We start from the raw sequence: 18,276 nt of genomic DNA on the forward strand, positions 1-18,276 counted from the left end.
TGCTCTAGCTCTGGTTGTACCCAGGTGAGGATGCCACAGTCCCAAACGCTTAATAAGCGTCATGATCAGGAGGAAGTGTGTATTACTGGTATACCAACAAAAAGTTCTCATCTTTGTATGTGAGGTGTTTCCTCCTTGAGCTTAAACAAGATTTTGAGCAGAGCAGCAGTAGGGTTTCTTTGGGAAGATGGAGAGTCTAGCTATAATGGTATGTACACAGACTTTGAATATGATAGGAAAACAATCCCTAACAGAAAAGTTATCATTTACAAAAGTGAAACATTTCTAAGATGCACTATATTTATGGGACTTAGCCACAGCAATGTCTGTAGTCAAAGCACCGTATGCCATTTAAACATGAAAGCTGTTTTTTCCAAAACACACGTTTAGCTCAGATGGCTCTGCTGTCTTAAGAATCACGTGTAAAAGATGCACCGCACATTTCTCTACCTTGCCATCACCATATTTCAAAAACTGCTTATATAAATTATTGAACTGCCTATTGCAGCATATCCTTCTGAGCCTGGTAGCAGCTTTTCTAGAGGAGAAAGGAGGGGCTTCAGCCAGCATTTAAGTGATCTGCTCACCTCAACAGAAGACCACAGCATAGACCTTCCCTGCCATACCCCCCTCTCACCACCAGACCCAGAATGCTTCTCCATAATGGTTATACAGAGGGAAAAATCTAAGAACTAAGTCAAAAATCTTAAGCGTGGTCTCCAGCACTGCATGTGTCATCGGTTGTGGGTACCACCAGTAACACGCGGGGGGGGGGCACCCAAGGCTACAATGCATCCCTGTTAGACAGCAAGAGCCAAAATATCTGCTGCCTCTGCCCATTACTCACTTTTGGTGGGCATAATAGTATTAAGAGTTAACTGTAGAATAGTAACAACCTGGAAATATCTTCCATGAGCAATCCTGAGTCACAGTTTAAGTCCGTATGTTTGAACAGAGATTTAGTTGTCAAATATCCCAATCAAAGCTTTTTTTTTAAAAGAGAGGAAGGGGAAGCCTTCTGTTCAGGGATGGCTCAGTTCAGCTGTAGCTCTCTTTTACTACCCTCTGAGTAGGGTTTTTGAAGTTTTGAACTTTTCAGATACTCTACATGAAGGTCCCTCACTGAGAATTCACTATTGCTTAGTCCAACCATGACAGCTTGCATTTAAGGACTCTGCTTCCTGCCTCACCAAAGCACTTTTTTGATACTTTGCCAAAGAATAGCAGGTTGGATTTGTCATAGACCAGCTTGACAGCAGATTGCTGGTCTCTTCCTGTTTTAAAACAAGTGTTGGGGGGGTGGGGGGTAGAAACAACCCATAATCCCCCTTTTTTTCAGGAGCATTTTCATTTTAACTTCATTTCTTGGCATTTAAAATCTTACTTAAATCAGACTTGAAGGTTTCCTGCCTTTATTTCATTCCCTCCTTCAGTTTTGACCTGTTTGGAATAAAAGGAAGAGTTGAAATTTTCTGTACTGGCAGTTTCTAAGCTTCCTCCTTCCAATCAGCCCTATTTGTTCCTATACTTGGTAGCAGACATCCTGTTCTACTTTACACAGATTTCTGCATTTGTAGAGTTTCACAGCCCCACCTATTGCGTTTTAAATTGCTACTACTTGCTTTCACACACACACTGATCCAGTTAAAACGTAGAACTAGTCTGATATGTGTAAAGTTGTGATGCATCTTAAGACTCAGAGAAAAAAACGTAATTATTGAAAACATAAAAGAGTATTAAGAACGAGGAAAAAAATCATAACCCATCCATGGTTAGACAAGCAGTAGCTCCCTCGCAGCACTCTGCCTCCGGCTGGCTCACAACGCAGGGCAGAGAAGCGCTGGTCCTGTGTGGTTCCCACCAAGGTTTCTCGCCCTGCCAAGTACACGGTGAGCGAAGGGAAGAACTCTCAAAATCAAGCACCACCACCTACTTCCCAAACACTTCGGGGTCACAAGCACATCCCCAGGCCCACTTCAGGAACCTCCACTCTCTCCCCCAAAGAGCAGGATTTCATCACCCACCCTCTCCAGAACAGCCCCGCAGTGGCACAAGAGCGGATCCGAGAACCAGCTTCCTCCAACCTCAAATACCACCCCAAGCCCTTCCCTTGAAAGATTCCCTGTTCCCCAAGGAGGGCAAGCAGAGGAGGAGGCTCTCCTTTCAACCACGCAGCTCCCTTCCTCTCCCTGCTTTCCCAAGGAGGCCTTTGGGCTGCTGCTCCCCCTCCCCATGGGCGTTCTTCAACTCCCTCTTCTCTAGTGGCACGGGAAAGCAAGTCAACCATTAAGAGAAAACCCTGATGTAGTCTTGTCAGGTGTTGTGTTGTGCATCTACATTGCACCAGATGCTTTTGGCACTCAGTCCCACAAGTTTAGTCTCTGCTATAATTAATGAATACTCATTAGCATACGAATGGAATTAAACCTTCTCATCCTATTCTCATTACATCATATTAAGACAGAGAAGAGTCTTGTCCTAATGCTGTTTATGAACCACATTTCAATTTCTTCACTCAGGGTAAATAGCACCTTGCTCTGTTTTCCTACTGTGGTGAGGCTTCTTCATGAAGCACTGTGCCGCTCATTGCAATTAGCTGAATCTCCTGCTCTTCCAATTTGTTATTGCTAAGCTCTTAGCTTACACACTGGGCTTTGATTTTTTTTTTTAGTCAAGAAAATGTACCGATAGTCACTCAGGTCCTTGTTGGAAAAATCTGACCACAACCTTGCTCCCAAGCCCCATCTCAGAAACAAGTTTTTGAACCCAAAAATGCAGGACAAAGCAAAGCTACAAAATTTTATACACTCACTGTGCTCCTTTTAAGCCTGAAAGTTCTGCCTAAATCAATTTTCCACACTTCCTTTTCTTTCGTCTTGCTTAATTCCAATTAAACTGCCAAATGATGGTGCTTGGTCCTTCATTTGTGGTCCTCAGCTTCCTAGGGTAACGTGTATTTTTCATATGTTGTTCTACAAAACCTCCTTCAAATATTTCACTGGTATTCAGATTCACTGTATTTCCACAAGCAATTCTTACAAAAACAGATAAGTCCCTCTGTCCAAGTTCAGTACAATTTCCATTCCAATTAAAAATATGTCAACCCATCAGTCCAACATATGTACTGTCTAGTACAACCCAAAAGGAAGAACAGTTAACTTGACAATGTAAATAGCTTTAAATGTAACAATTTGCACTGTTTTGCAAAACAAAAGATTTCACCGTAACTGCTTATTTCAAATGTGGAATTATATTTAACAATTCCTATCTTATAATGACTATCTGAAATGTAGGATATAAATTAAACACAGGACTAAAAATCCGTAAGAAACCATGTAATTAATCATTCCTTTGTTGTGAAAATAACTGAACATTCTGGCTCTCCTGCATTAGTTTAAAGTTTATTGAATCAAGCGTTGGCTACATTTGTCTCTAAGGTTACCGGGCTTTGTGGTACACGCTAAACCACTTTATTTTAGAGCGAAAGCTCTGAATAGAGCAACATACTGCAATAAAACATCTCTTCGCTTGTCTCCTCACAATACTCTTCTTTCTTACCTCTCTCCTAATGGTGCTGAAAACCTTCTGAAGAATGGATTCTAGACATTAGTTTATCTGTCAAATGTATATGCCAGGAAAAGGCTGACAGGTGCTGCTGCTGGGGCAAACTGGTGCACTTCTTCAGGCTTGTTCTGCTCTGTTCAAAGATTTTAGAAGGATCCGCTTATTTTATAAAGCAACTCTTCTGCGATATTACCAGAGACGAAACATTCTGTCCATGCATATATTCTCTTTCCTCTTTTTCACAGTGATGTTAGAGCATTTACAGACACTGCCGGAGCTGTAATTTCTGCCAGCTGGCCTCCCAGCTGGAGTGCGTTTGAGTGGATCACCGAGTGCCCGGCCCAAGCTCCCCACCCTCACCTCTGACTAACGAGAACAGCAAGACAACCACACTCCTTACTCCTTTTATAAAATACTTTTCTTATTCCTGATGCAACAGTTCCCTGTCTTTGCTTATCGCTTGCGCTCCCGTTCCAGCGTTCTGGATCCCTGCTGGATCCAGCAGGGACTTTGACAGACTAAACTCGGCGTAAGAGCTGCAAAGGCTCTGTGCTGGGTGGAGGACGGGACCGCCTGCAAGGACGGGTACCTGCTCCCTACCTGAGCCCTCTGGACATCACCTGCACGTCAACATCTAAATTCTCTCAGAAGCACCCCCGACAGCTGTGCTCTGGGCTCACTTATGACACAAAATACGTTTTAGCAGAAAACATTTTTCTAATCGCTTTCCTTAGGGAAGTATCTCCTGAGTACCTTCCTACCAATTATATTCCCGCTGCTGGTTTTATCAATCAGAAGCTTTTTTTTTTCCTCCTTTGGTCCTGAAATCTAAAAATGGGCTGTTAGCACTTCATGGGATATTTTAATTAAAAAGAATTGTACATATCATTTGTGTCCTCATGGGATATAGCCATTATTAAATCAATTTTGTTGTTGTTGAGTTAGACTTATGTAGAGGCAGGATATTGGATTGCTAAACTAATTATACAGGCAAGAAGTCTGGTCCCAAGTTTAATGGAAACTTTGGACTGCATACACTCAGGTGGTTTAATTTCCTTAATTCTATCCAAATACCCGACCAACTTCATCTACCAGCACTGTAATTTTCAGGCATTGGAAAACAGGCATTTCTTTTACTTACCACTGCACATTTTGGTACTAGGTTTGTAGGAAGCATGTTGTGTTACCTCCCTCGCGACTGAATCACCAACACTTGTCATCCACCTCCCTCCTTGAAGCCAGGCTCCTTCTCGACTTTCATGTATGAAATGCAACAGATAGAAGTTTAACTAAATCCTTTCTTTTCTTTTCAAAGCTCCAGGCACCTTGGAAGTTGTGACTCTCCTTAGCCACATCCCACGAGCTCCCCATTCTCTGAAGCACTCTTGAAATTGTTCAAAGGAAAAAGTGAAGGGATCTGAACGGTACTGAAAGATGTTTTGCAGAAGATGCACCAGTAATCAATACCAGTGAGCTTCTTCCTTCCCCAGAGGCAACTGACTCGACAGCAGGAGTTAACTTGAAGTAAATATAAAACGCTACGACCACTGCACCTTGCCTATGTGTTTTTAGGCTGTGCAAAAGAAACTGGTATTCAGTCTCTTTGGGCCAGTCTTCCTTTTGCTTCAGTTTCTTCAGTAACATCTAATAAACCTGCAAGGAGGGATACTAGGTTACACCTTGTATCCTCTGCATTTCATTAAAGGAGCCAACACTCAACGCTCCCAAGTTTCCATGGAGAATCTTTGGCTTTAGATCAAATACAGCTCTTCTGCCTTAAAAGGCACAATTTCTCAACTAAATGAACCTAACTGACTCCATACTCAAACTAAGTGCCAGAACTGAGAGAACAGAGGCAATCATCTTCATTTTCAGACACGGGTAGATCTACATATGCCAAAACCATAGGAACAATGAGCACTTGGTTATAGCAAATCATAGCAGACGTTGATCAAACCAGGTCATAAATAATTCTGTCCTCACTGCAGAAAGACTAAAAAAAAGAATTTAAAAATAATCAGCCTTTCTTTGTACTCAACAATCTGGAAAAAATATTCCAACTGACATGCAGTTACTCCCGATTTTGTAATATAATTGAAATTTCAATATGACCTACAGGTTTCATAGATTTTGCAAGTCCTAATAGCAGAAAAAGGAGAGAGGAAATCAAGAAGGTAGAGATAAGCTCTAGCAAGCAGTAAATGGATGTGCTGATTCCCTAGCTTTCCAGAAATTAATGGGTCTAGTCTAATAAGTGTCATATTTTAAGGACAGCTGAATCAAACAGTGATTTTTCAGACCTAAAATGTCATCACAGTGCTTCACAATGGATAAGTTACAAACCCCCTATGTTTTTCATGCCATTTCTGTGCAAGGCGTACTAACTCTTGATCAATACTGTAGATCACATAGACCAATTAAGGAGTGATTGCCATTAGTTATGTATGTAGGACCTGATAGATAACAATATTCAGTTGTGCAGTAAGGGGAAGAAATATTTGAACAAGTTAGCAAGAGTAGAGATACCCTGTACACCAAATTCTTTAGTCTAACTAGAATCAGAGGCTGCATCTGCAAATACTTTTGCAGTATCTGAATTTAACTCATACATAAAAATTTCAGAAAGACCAATTAATCTGGGTCTGATGCTCACCCTCATATACACATTTATGTAAAAACACCTGTATATGTAGGACAGTGTGAGAAATATGAGAAGCATTAAAAGCGTACCACATTTCCACACAGATAACCCACACTTCAGGTAACACGCTTTTTAAACACACCAGTCCTGGCAAAAGCACTCTTACAGAAGCCATGTCCTCATGCCCCCTTCGTATTCAGGTAAGTTGATCAAAATTGGAGGCGAGATGCTGGGATAGAAAGAGTAGGGAATGGGGGCCTGAAACAGTGAGTTGAACGGGGAAAGGAGGAGACTGGGTGTGGGTTCCCAGTCTGATCTGGGATAACGTATTTCCTGAGCACATGCGTAATGCTGTTGCTGAGACACAAGCCTTGTTTGTTTTCTTTTGCAGATAACTAAAGGCTATACATGTGAAACGTAGTAAATACGAGCACATAGTGGCTGTCTCGCAGAGAAACAGCCAGCGCCTGCTGAGAAGAATTCGCCTTTTCACGTAGCCTCGGCACGCCGAGTCCATGCGGTACGCTCAACACGTGCGCCCAGCCTGTGGTTTCTTCGTCTGCATTTGGCTCAAATCGGGAAAAATGTCCCATTGAATTCAACTGGATTAGGACCTCATTTACCATGTTTGGTTAGGAAAAGCATCAGCATTGTCAGGTGAGCTTTTATTAAGTAATGGGTGTAATTTATAAAATCACAATCTAGAAGTCCCAGCCAATAGAAGACTTCGAAATGTTGCTCCTCTATAGAAAACAGGATTTGCAAAACTTTGTTTGAATTCTCTTACTTTTTTTGTTGTTTTGTATGGTCTTACTGTAGTGCACATAGTAGCCTCCATACATATATACCATACCTAATACTATACATATGTACTCCATATGGACTATAAATACCACAAAGCAAAGCCATACTTTGTGGCGACACCGGGACCCAAACAAGATATCATTGCACATTAAAATTGTATTAAAATAATTGAAAAATAGTTAAACATTGCTAATAAAACAAGATAAATACTAAACATTAAAAGACAGAGACTTTGCAGTGTTCCATAAAACTGCCCCTTTCAGACAAATTAATTATTTGCATCATAAAAAAATGCTAACTGTGAAAGAAAATACTCCAGAAAAAAGTAATGACTAAAAAGCTTTAGGTGATTTTTCGATGACATTAAAAACAATTCCCATTCTCCATAAAATATGCAGAACTTTGCATCTTAAATAGTATAGTTACCTTCAAAAAATTACTTTCTTTTTAATCTTGGAAGAAATTAAACCTTAATTGGGTAGGAAAGTATTTGGAATATATCCAGAAAGAAAAAAAATACAGCTATTCTCATGTAAGCGGCACAGCATCTGTCAAGAGTTTTCACATACCTTCAGGAAGATATCTCAAATTAAGTCAACATTGTACTTGATTTCAGTGATCAGAGTTAATATTCTGCAAACCCAAACTGGCTGCCTTGTTTATTTCATAGTTTCAATTTCTATTGCTGTAATTCACCTTGGCAAATAAATGGATGTATGAGGGGCTCGCCCTCTGAATAAATAATAAAATTTAACTTGTCAGGAGCTTCCTTTGCCTTGAATGAAAAACATTTCATTTCTTTGTCGTGCTGTTGAAGCTAAATCCTGTTGCAAGAGACTTAATGAGCAGCCCTGGAATAAAAACTAATGGTGTGTTCCAGCTACGTGGCCACCTTGATGAATACTAGAATTACATCTGAGACCAGATGGAAGAAAAGGAAGATGCGCTATACAAAATATGTCTTCATTTGAGGAGTAAAGTATTACTCAGTGGCATTATACATTGTTAATAAATTTTCTTTATCTGAAACTATAATTTAATATTTATGTATCTAATTTACATGTGACAAAGTAGCATATTCTAAAATTAGAGTGTAACCAGCAAACTATTAACTACTATAAACAATACCAAAACACAACTCAAACATATTTTAAGGAAACAATAGATACATTTTGGACTGGGGAAAGATTTCAATTGCAGATATTGTTTTAAATACAGCTGTTAATTACGTCTTGAAAAAAATTCTTCAAGCTGAGAAAGACTTTCTGCTTAGGGAGTCCTGGGTATATACATAAAGACCAAGAGTACACTACCAAAAAGTCCCTTATTGGTTACTAGTAGGTACAGTAACAATAGTAAATGCTGAAATTGGGGGGGGGCGAAATCATTTTCAGTATCAATGTTATATGATGCACTAGACAATATATCCCCTTTGAGCAGAAACTAGAGAAAATATCGTGCCCTTTATTATCTCTGTGGTTTCTTATGTGTAATAGACAGCGAAAGAATTGCACTTATTGTAACGTTACAGTAAAGTGTTAGATTGCAGCTCACCTTTTAAAATATTAGTGGCCATAATACTTATGATAGGTTGTGCATTATGCAAAGATGAATAAAGATGTGCATTTAAATTAAAAAACGAGCAACCACTTACAGAACCAACAGTGAGGCTTAACATAACAAACATGCACTAACCCTACACTTATGCAAAACTAAGTTCTTCCAGGAAACTGTAACCAACTGTTGACCTTCCACAAAGGTAAAGGTTTTGTCCCTTGGTAATATGTTTGGACTTTGTAGTTGAATTCCAGTTTATTAGCTCATTGTCTGTAAATGTGCTGTTCCACTGTGATATCCTTTAGCTGCCCTTGAGCTTCTGCAGAATCTGCAATCTCACAGTCACTTTTATTTAAGGTTTTATTGAGCCGCAAAGTAAGTCCCCTTCAGTACTACACAAACAGGCTTCCTTATTCATCCTCTTCAGGTTCCTGTGGTAAAATTGGTGTCTCCTCCTTTAAACAAGCACTAAAAAACCCAAGGATTGTGCTGTAAAGGTGATATTTGCTTTTCTCAGAAGCAATGTTATGACCTTCATCCGGGTAGATCTAACAGAGGAGAAAGGATAAAAGTAAATAGTTTTTAAAGGCTTTTCAAATATTTAGGGCTCTAATTTTCTTTCTCCGATCTTCAAAATGTTTAGATGACAACAGGATGATAACATTAGTTTTATGGCATCAAGGAAAGCTAATAAAACTCAAAGTAAAACTCATTCTCTTGGAATTTGAACTTACATCAAACAACCACTGCAGTGGGATCTGCAGCAGGGAAAAAATTTATATTCCCAGTCATTGAGCTTACAACAGTTTACTTAGCTGGCATTTTCAATAGTGTCTAGGCATCCAAATCCCATTAACGTCAATGAGGATTAATTACCTCATGCTTTTAGGGACCTCTCAATATCCCAGCTTCTAAAGTGTTCAGCGAAAAACCTTTTTATTCACATTTTTAACTATCTTCCTATCTTATCTAAAACCCATCATCTCTCTCTCCTAGGGTGGACGTGGGCATTTTTATTTCTTAACTCAAATTCCACTGGAAATTTCTCCCAAGCGAGGCTGAACAAAAATCTGCAGGCTGAATGAAGAAATCCAGGCCACAGGGTTTAGGACAAGAGACTTGCAGTGGCCTGAGGCAAAAAGCTTCAGCTGCTTCCTCAAACTCAGGTTATCACAAGGTTGCACGAGAACGGTTCAACGGGGCTCTTCCGAGAGACCTCTGTCATTCCTGCTTCTTCCTCTCTCCACCGGCCTTCCCATCACCTCAGCTGAAATCACGGGGACAGCTGGAACGGATCCTACCCCACTCAGATTTCACACATAAAGTCCTTTTCCCTTCAGAAGTAACGCTAACCCCCTTGCTACCGCCTTCTCCCCGATGTGAGCGCACACGCTTCAGCGGAAACTACAGGTTTACCTGCGGTTCAGCAAGGTTGAGGTTTGCAACGTGTAACCTCAGAGATATTTGGAGGAGTGACCCCAAACCCCATCATCTAAGATATTTAAGAAGGTTTAATGCAGTCGGAACCCTCGGCCAGCAACATCCACGTGCTCCGCAGTGGGTCCCGTGCAAGTCTCTACGAGAGCAGCACGCCCTGTCCTGCTGTCCCCAGCCTGGCCCTCACGGCACCCTCATCCTCCGTACACCTATGGAGAGGGGGAACAGCACTCTCGCCTTTTAGCTGCCTTTTAATAAATTTAAACGTTGAAAATAAGGAGAAATTCGTTTCATGTGACCCAATACTTTTTTAGGTAAAAAGGGACTAAAGTAGTGATATCTCCATATTACAAAGAGAGCATATAGACTCTAAAGCACTTTGTATAGCGTTGTAGGATAAACAGGTGGAAAACAGAAAGATGAGAGAGAGGAGAAAGAGCCCAGAAGAACGACAAGAAGATATGGTTCTTGACATCCATAGTAACAGTGAAGAAAATGGGATTGCACTGAGTTCTGACTGCAAATTGAGGTAATACTGGTGCGTTGTGGTACAGAGGGTCCTTCTCGGGGAAGAAATACCCATATGAGGTTAAATGTTGAACTAGGTTTATAGGAAATGTCACAGCCGCACATACCTGCATAGTGTAATTAACTCCAGCTTTTATTAGATGTTTAATTAGTTCTGCTGAATGTTGGAAGTGGACTTTAGCTGCAAGACAACAACATTTGGGTATTATCAGAAAAAGCTATGCTACTATGAAATCCTTATCTGTCAAACAGCTTTGACTGAAACCATTTCCAACCTCTGTAACTACCAGATCTGAAGCTGACCATCTTTCTCGTCAGAAGTGCACAGCCCCACCGGTAAGAGCCACGCGGGGTGTAACAGCGGAGGTTCTGGAGAAGGAGCTGGAAGCCCCAAGGGAAGGCAGGCTTTCCAGGCACTCCGTCAGGACCCCTCTCTCCACCCGTGATTTACCCACACTGTGACAGTTTAGAGGTGCGTAAAACCGGTCTGTTTGAACATCGTGACAATTTATAATTGTGTTAGAGGAAAGCACATTGGATTTTCTACTGCTTGCACAGGGTTATTACAGCCCACACTTCTTTAGGTAATGGACTTTCTGCAACATATCAGTAACTTAATCTTTCTGTGGTAAAAACAGGCAACTTTATTACCATGACCTAACGCTGCAGAGCTCAGGCTGCAAGTGGTCTGGGCGGTGTCACTAGATGTGATATTAAGCAAGGGCAGCAAGCAATCAGAGCCCTAGTCTTGAGCCCACTGCAGTGCTCAGACCATCCATCAGAGTTCCAATTCCCTCTAGCACCGTGTTCAGAGGGGTAGAAATTGCTTCTGCCTTTTACAGCCAGCAAAGTCTGAGACCCTCATGCCTGCCCAGTCACCCAGTGTATCTTCTCCGTCCCTCTCCCTCCTGCTCCGGGAAGAAACACCAGGCAGCGTTTGCAGCCCTCTGCACTTCGGATCCGTAACGTGGGTTTGACGAGTTAGGCCAGGATGACAGGCTGGTGGGTGCCCAAGCGTGCGTGGGCACTCTCACCTCAGCCGCTGTCAGCGCGAGGTATTTACGCCTCCGGACTGAGAAGCCTTGTATTAGCCCACATTCACCAGGGAAATGCCAGGGAAAGAAGTATGCCTGTGAAGCTGTTCAGAGGAGCTTGTTGCAGCACTGTAACTTGTGCCTGCATCAAACCTCGTTTTTTAGGCCTGCATCAGTTAAGAAAGTTCGGAAAAATATACTGCAGTTAAATTTAAATCTGTAATTACAAATTATCTCTTGATTGACACATCTTATGATTCCATTTGAAGTGCTAGAACTTTCTCTGTTTTACTCATTCTCTGTCTTAAAGTACTGCTACAAGTATTGGTACTATTAAAAGGTTCCCTACAGCTTCAGCTTCAGATGCCTTGTAATTAATTAGCTGAAAAGTTTAACTTCCCATTTGGTGCTGTACTTCACCAACTGTACTGATAATTCTTTCTTCAATTGCAGAATCTCTATTAATTTAAAATACCATTAAAAATGTATGTTGTGCTATTAATAATTCATATAATACCTTTCACTAGCAAGTCAGTGGTCCACAAGACTTAAACAAACTAGAACTAACAGCACCTAAAAGGTACAAATACTCAGCAAAGAAAAGCATGATCAGCTTAGAGTTAGAAGTGACAACTGAAATAAAATAAGAAATCCTATCGAAGGGATAATGAACCTAAAAATGTACTCGCTAGGTGTATGCCTAATCAGTCTTTGAATACCTGCCTGTTGGAACCTCTGACTCCAAATGTAATTGCATCTGTAAATACTTACCATCAGCTGTCCCATGAACTATTAGCAAATTTGCTTCTTTTAAACCATGAAGATTGTGTAATACGCTGGATGCCTAGCAAACAAACACACACAAAGTTGGAACTGAATTGCATTTTAAGAGTAAACCAGTCATTTTAAGTTTCTTGTTTATGCTAACTTACCTGATAGGTATTTTCCTCTTTTGATGGAATACCAAGGTATCTTTCTGAAAAAGCTGATGCTGTGAAAGTAAAAACAAAAACTTGTGAATTCATCAAAATTAATTCTATTTTTAAATTCATCAGTTTTGACCTAGAGTCAGGAGAAGCTGTTTAAGCCACGAAATCATCAAAGAGATGTCAATTTAAAACCAGTATGTACCGTTTAAATGTACCATTTAAAACCACTTTTAAATGTTTAAAAAAACCCCAACCAAACCCAAACCCCAAACAACAACAAAAAGCAACCCACAAAAAACCCAAACCCCAAACCAAAGCAAAACAAAAACCCCAAAACCAAAGAAAAGACTAACAGACCATTAAAATAACCTGATTTCCTGTGTATCACAGTCCATGGTCCATAGCCTGTGCCCAAAACTTCACATACAGAACCAAATATCCTGTGACTGAATGACGACACAATACCATAAAGAATTCACCACTAACCTTAGAAGATTCACTTGTATTATAAGTCTTGATTCAGGCTGATATACCTAAAGGATTCTTAGGAAATGGGGTACCTGACTGAATTTCAGTGGAAAATGGGAAACACAACTCCTTTGCAAAAATCAGTGGTGTTAATAATATTGTATCTGTTGTGTGTTTTGGCAAACCCTCGCAGTGTTAGCTGCCCTTTCGTTTAAAGGAGAGAAGGAGACAGTGAGGTGAAATCTTGTTGATGTGGTTACATTATCTGCCCATAGTTAAAATGAATAGTAGCTCCATGAATAAAAGATATTTTGAATAGATTTTCTCACAGGTGTAGGGCAGGGAATACTCACCATACAACTTCATATCTGTAATTGGTGCCACCACAGCTCCACACTTGAAGAGCCGTTCACTGGATTTCAGGATCATTGATGTAATGTAGCCACCGTATCCCTAACAATGGAAATTATATTGAGATTTTTGTTGATGCATTTCTTTTTAGCAACAATAGAGGTCATGGTGCTAATCCAGTGGCATCATTTTACAGTATGTATTTATATCTGCAAGTTGCTTTTAAAGGAAACGTAAACCTACAGTTAAGAGTAAATAAAGATCTCATTTGCCCTGGTCATGATCTTTAAACTATGCAATTAATAATAAGTCTATTTCAGTTTAAGTTCCGAAACTCCATCATGGCAGACTAAGCTATAGTTAGTAAAAGATTTGAAAATTACAGAAAACCCAAAACCAAAACAAAAAACAACAGTAAGGCTTTTGGGAACACAATCTAGACAGGAAGATTTGTACTCAGTTTTTAATATATTTGATGTAAATATTCGCTAATTACCAAGATATACTGAGCATTTTGCTGACACGACACAGAGTACTAGAATGGGGGAAACCTGTGAATTGATTGCAGTATGTCCTCCCCCACAGATTGAATCCTATGCTATTAAAGTGGCTTCTGCTACAGCGTCGTCAAATATCCCCCAGAGAGGTACAGATCCTGCACTGTTTTGCAGAAGTAAGAGCTGTACACAGCCACATTGCTCAATATTATGTTAATCTCTGGATGCACTTTCTGGCTACCAGAGCATCCATCAGGCTGCTTTGTTACAAGGCAGGGAGGACAGCATGAAGAAGCCAGAAGAGATGGGGCAGAAGGTGGGGAGCTCTCTCCTCGCCTCACCACATTTATCTGTCCTTATGGCACATTTCTTCATCATCTCCCCTGCAAAGTCTACAACACACCTCCCTGGGAAGAGTTGCGACACAAAAGAGAGTCATGAAAGCTTCGCTTTGCATGAAAACATGAAAGATTTAATTTGAGACCACAGATTTCCTTGGAATGACACTGGCAATCCATGTCTGTACACCTATAATCACTCTAGACCCACAGAAAATGAAATTCTGAACTGTGGAGTCTGGGATCAAGGATTTGCTCGTATATTATAGGCTCTGCAAATTTCTCTATTTGCCATCTTTGTTTTCCCTTCATCAGTGCTGGAAAATTGATTTTAGCAGTTATTTTTTTGTTGCTGTTGTTTTGTGTTTGGCACAACACACTTCAGGAAGAAGAAATTATCCCATGGCAGGGAAAAGAAAAATGTAAAACACCAGCCAACCCAAAAAAGAATACTGTGTGTCAAATGCTCACAGAGTTTTCTCATGGACTTTTTTGAATCCTGCCTGCTCCTGTCCTTCATGTCTAAATATTTAATGAAGAGATGATTTCTGTGGAAGAACAGGAATATTTGAAAATCCTTTAACCTTAGTTAAGAAAAATAAGCAAAGGAGAGTGTTCTTTGGAATCAACCTATAGTAAATTTGAACAGACACACTAAAGGAAATACAGAATAAGAGCTGGATTTTCCACGGAGTGTGAGGAACTGACTTATCCCTTTCCCACAGAAATTGCAGCCCAGGAGGCCAAGAGCCACCCAGAATTGTCCACGTGCAGGAGTAGATTTCACCTAAGAAAGAATTTCTGAGTGGGCACTGGTAACTTGTATAATTCAAAGAGTTTAAGAGAATAGCAACTTTCCTCTGCCTCTGGGTTCTCTACTTCTGCTTTTGTTTAATATTCTGTTTGTGTCTTTCCCAGTAGCTCCACAGCACAATTTTAATCCTAGGATAGCTATTGCCAGGTTATTTATTATTTATGCCATGTATTCATTAAGAGCTTGGCTTAGTTCTCCTGGGAATTTCGTTCCTTTGTGCTTGTGCCCTTGCTTCCAGCCAGGCTTTCCAGGACAAAAACATTACACAGTGAGATCACATTTTTAGAAGCACTTCACAATGACAACGCAGAAAATAGTTCATACATCCTGATGCAAGGAATACGTGGTGCCTCACTCATCAGCTGGATTTCTGTGGTTACAACCCAAGTGCCGTATTTTCAAGAAGCTGGTTGGCTGTGAAGTTGCAACTTATTTTCAGGCTCTCTTTCTACTTCCATGAATAAAAATGCAAACTGCACGGAAACGCAATTTGCTGTCTAACGGTTCAGAAAGGCCTTTGGATCGTGAATCACTTGGGCTTGTACCCCTCACAGAGATAAGCAAGGTGGCATTGGCAGATTGCCTGGCAGTCAGAAGTAGGTATTTTCCACACTGTGCCCTTCTGGACAATATTGTTACTCTTCTGCCTAGTTTACATTACTGATTGAGACAAGAATTTTATTCCTGTGTAGTTCTAAAACCTCTTAAAGAGCTCCCTGACAGTGTGCGTGAGTCCAGCTTTATGAGATCAGCATTAAGCAATTCCAGTCATCTTATTTTCAAGCAAAGTGTCCCTTCTGTTTCCATCAGTAAGCCCAATTTAATGCATAGAAAGAAAAAAAAGAGTTTTCCTATCACGCTGTACATAGTAAAAAGGAAATGAGTTTTAAAGAAGATTATTAATTGACTCTAAAATAAGCAGAGTGGAGGAAAATACAATTAACCCTAGGAAGTTGTTAAATAGATTTTTTTTTCCCTAATACTAAAAGTGACTTTTAAATTTTATGAATTTTTGACATTAGAAAACAACTCTAAGAGGTTAACTTGAAAAGGGTAAATTTCCTTGAATTCAAAGCAACATTGAAGCTTATCAAATTTCCCAGATTTTGCTCTTTGCTTTCTCACATTTCCACTTTTCATTCCTCAATCTTTCTTTCAGAATATAAATGCAGGAATATCATCATCAATAATACTTGGTGAAAGAAAAAAAAATTTGGTGATGGGCTTTGGCAGGTATGTAAAACCATGTTTATATGTATGCTCTATGGTAACTGTCTCATCACATCACTGTTAGGAAACAAGATACTGCTGAATCTCCTACAGAAAACAAGTGGAAATTTTCAAGTAGCAATGAAAAGAATTTCTGAAGTCAAGAAACAAGTGAGCAATTCGGGGTCCTTAGTGGTTTCATTTCAGAAATAACATTTTCAGTCATTTGTGGGAAGAGGATATGGAGAAACGTAGATGCTTCTCTGCACATGTACTTTCAGATAAATCGGTAACAGGCACTAAAACCTGAATAGAAATGTGTGCCACGATCATCTGGTGGATGGAATCAGCCCTGCTTATACATCCTCAGCCAAAAAATCTTTGGCTGCTGCCCTACAAACCAAATACTGGTTTTGATGCTACTGGAATTCTTGCAATGACCGTTTCTTTAGCTCAAGGAGTGTGGCAGGAGCTCAAATCTTTGAGGAAGGTCATGTTCACATGGAACACTAATAATAGTCACAAACATTAACTAGTCCTCAGAATGCTACCACGCAGGAGGCAAATATCGATATCCTCATCTCGCATTCAGACAGAGACATGCAGGTTAAATGCCTTGCCCGAGGCCATGCTGCAAGTCAGTAGCAGAGTGGGGATGGGAACTCAGGAGTTTCATACTGGCACACATGCTGCTCTTATAACTGATGACTGGGGGCTTTGTCTACGTACTCTATCATGGTTTGTTGTTGCTTTCAGGTCAAAGGCATAAAACTCCTTCATTTTTAAGAAAACACTTTAAAAAAAAAAAAGGTTGCACATGCTAGTTCATATAAACAACAGCAATTATGTGGTGTTTCCAATTGCTTTTTTTTAACTAGCCATCGGTAAAATGCTATTTTGTTACTAAAGGTTAAGCCTTTGCCTTGTTCTATCTCATGCTAGGGGCAACGACATGCGACACAGTGAAGCCAGCTGATGAAATAGCAAAGGTGAGATTTCCAGATGGCACAAAAAGGAAGTTGATGACAGTACCATGGGGTTGTTACTCAGCTAACTTGTAAAACATTCAGATATAAAAGTTGTATTAGAGGGACGTTGTCAGTTTAACTACAACCCAAATATAAAAGTGTAAGAAACAAGCTTTCACAAAACCTAAGCCTATATTAAAAATGTCTAAAGAAGCCAGGTGGTTTTTAACAAATACTTTCTCCTGAAGGTTCTGAAACACAAATACTGCAGTACCATAAAACTAAACTGATTGATCGCAAATACGCATTCTGAGAAAAAATTAATATACTGAACATACAGTAAATTATGGAAGGTTTTTTTCCTCTTTTAATAACTGAAATTGTCTTAGGAAAATAGATAAATATGTTTAGTTATGAACTGATAGTACTTTCTTAAAGAATCATAATGATACATCCTGCTATTTTTGCACATTACCTTTCCAAATATACTCAGTCTCTTAGGATCAATGAAGGGCTGTTTCAATAGTGATCTGAAAGAAAAAAAAGGTTTTTTTAGTTTGGTAAAGTAAAATGGTGAATTTTACTTGTTGAATCCAGTATGTAAAGAAAATTATTTGTACAGTAAGGAACTGTCATACATGCAGATCAGGTGGAAGAACAAATTACACCAATAAAAGTATTATTGCACTGGGAAATGTGATTTGCTTTCTAATTCCTACTCTAGATGGCAAACAGTTGGTGTTGGGCTCATCTCACCTATCTTTAGATATCTGAATTTGAGCATCTTGTCTAAATTGCCCATTTACATCTGCTCTTCAGTTAAAGGACAGAAGAGAGAGACCCTCAAACAGCCGTTCCTTCCCACCCACGTTGGAAACCTCTCAGTCTGGGGAGAATCACCCTCCAGAAATGCCAGGATTTTTCACCGACTAGAGCTTAAATGACTGGCTTTGACCAGGTGCCTAGTTTTTTGATAGCTAAAGGAAGGTAAGACAAATGCAACTTCTTGAATCTAGGTAATTATCCAAATAATTAATTCTCTCATCAAGGCCATTAATCGGCAATGGTGAATTTTATACAGAAAAGACAGAATAACCTGAGGGCAAAATCCAACTGCTGTTGAGACAAAACCAGCCG

At 39.9% G+C, this 18,276-nt stretch overlaps 1 protein-coding gene across 1 annotated transcript in view; it reads right to left on the reverse strand.

Annotated features, from left to right (window-relative positions):
- Positions 1 to 6,855: 6,855 nt before the first annotated feature.
- Positions 6,856 to 18,276, reverse strand: part of DPP10 (dipeptidyl-peptidase 10 (non-functional)) — a 239,021-nt gene continuing 227,600 nt past the window's right edge. Inside the window, exons 20-25 of the mRNA XM_010575126.1 lie at positions 17,615 to 17,669; positions 13,316 to 13,415; positions 12,498 to 12,556; positions 12,337 to 12,409; positions 10,639 to 10,712; positions 6,856 to 9,114 (exon numbers count right to left, since the gene is read on the reverse strand). Of these exons, the coding sequence (XP_010573428.1) occupies positions 8,977 to 9,114; positions 10,639 to 10,712; positions 12,337 to 12,409; positions 12,498 to 12,556; positions 13,316 to 13,415; positions 17,615 to 17,669 (499 nt within the window). The 3' untranslated portion in view covers positions 6,856 to 8,976. The remainder of the gene's footprint in view (positions 9,115 to 10,638; positions 10,713 to 12,336; positions 12,410 to 12,497; positions 12,557 to 13,315; positions 13,416 to 17,614; positions 17,670 to 18,276) is intronic.

This window comes from Haliaeetus leucocephalus, unplaced genomic scaffold, assembly GCF_000737465.1.
Source record: "Haliaeetus leucocephalus isolate CR32 unplaced genomic scaffold, Haliaeetus_leucocephalus-4.0 Scaffold451, whole genome shotgun sequence".
NCBI lineage: Eukaryota > Metazoa > Chordata > Aves > Accipitriformes > Accipitridae > Haliaeetus > Haliaeetus leucocephalus.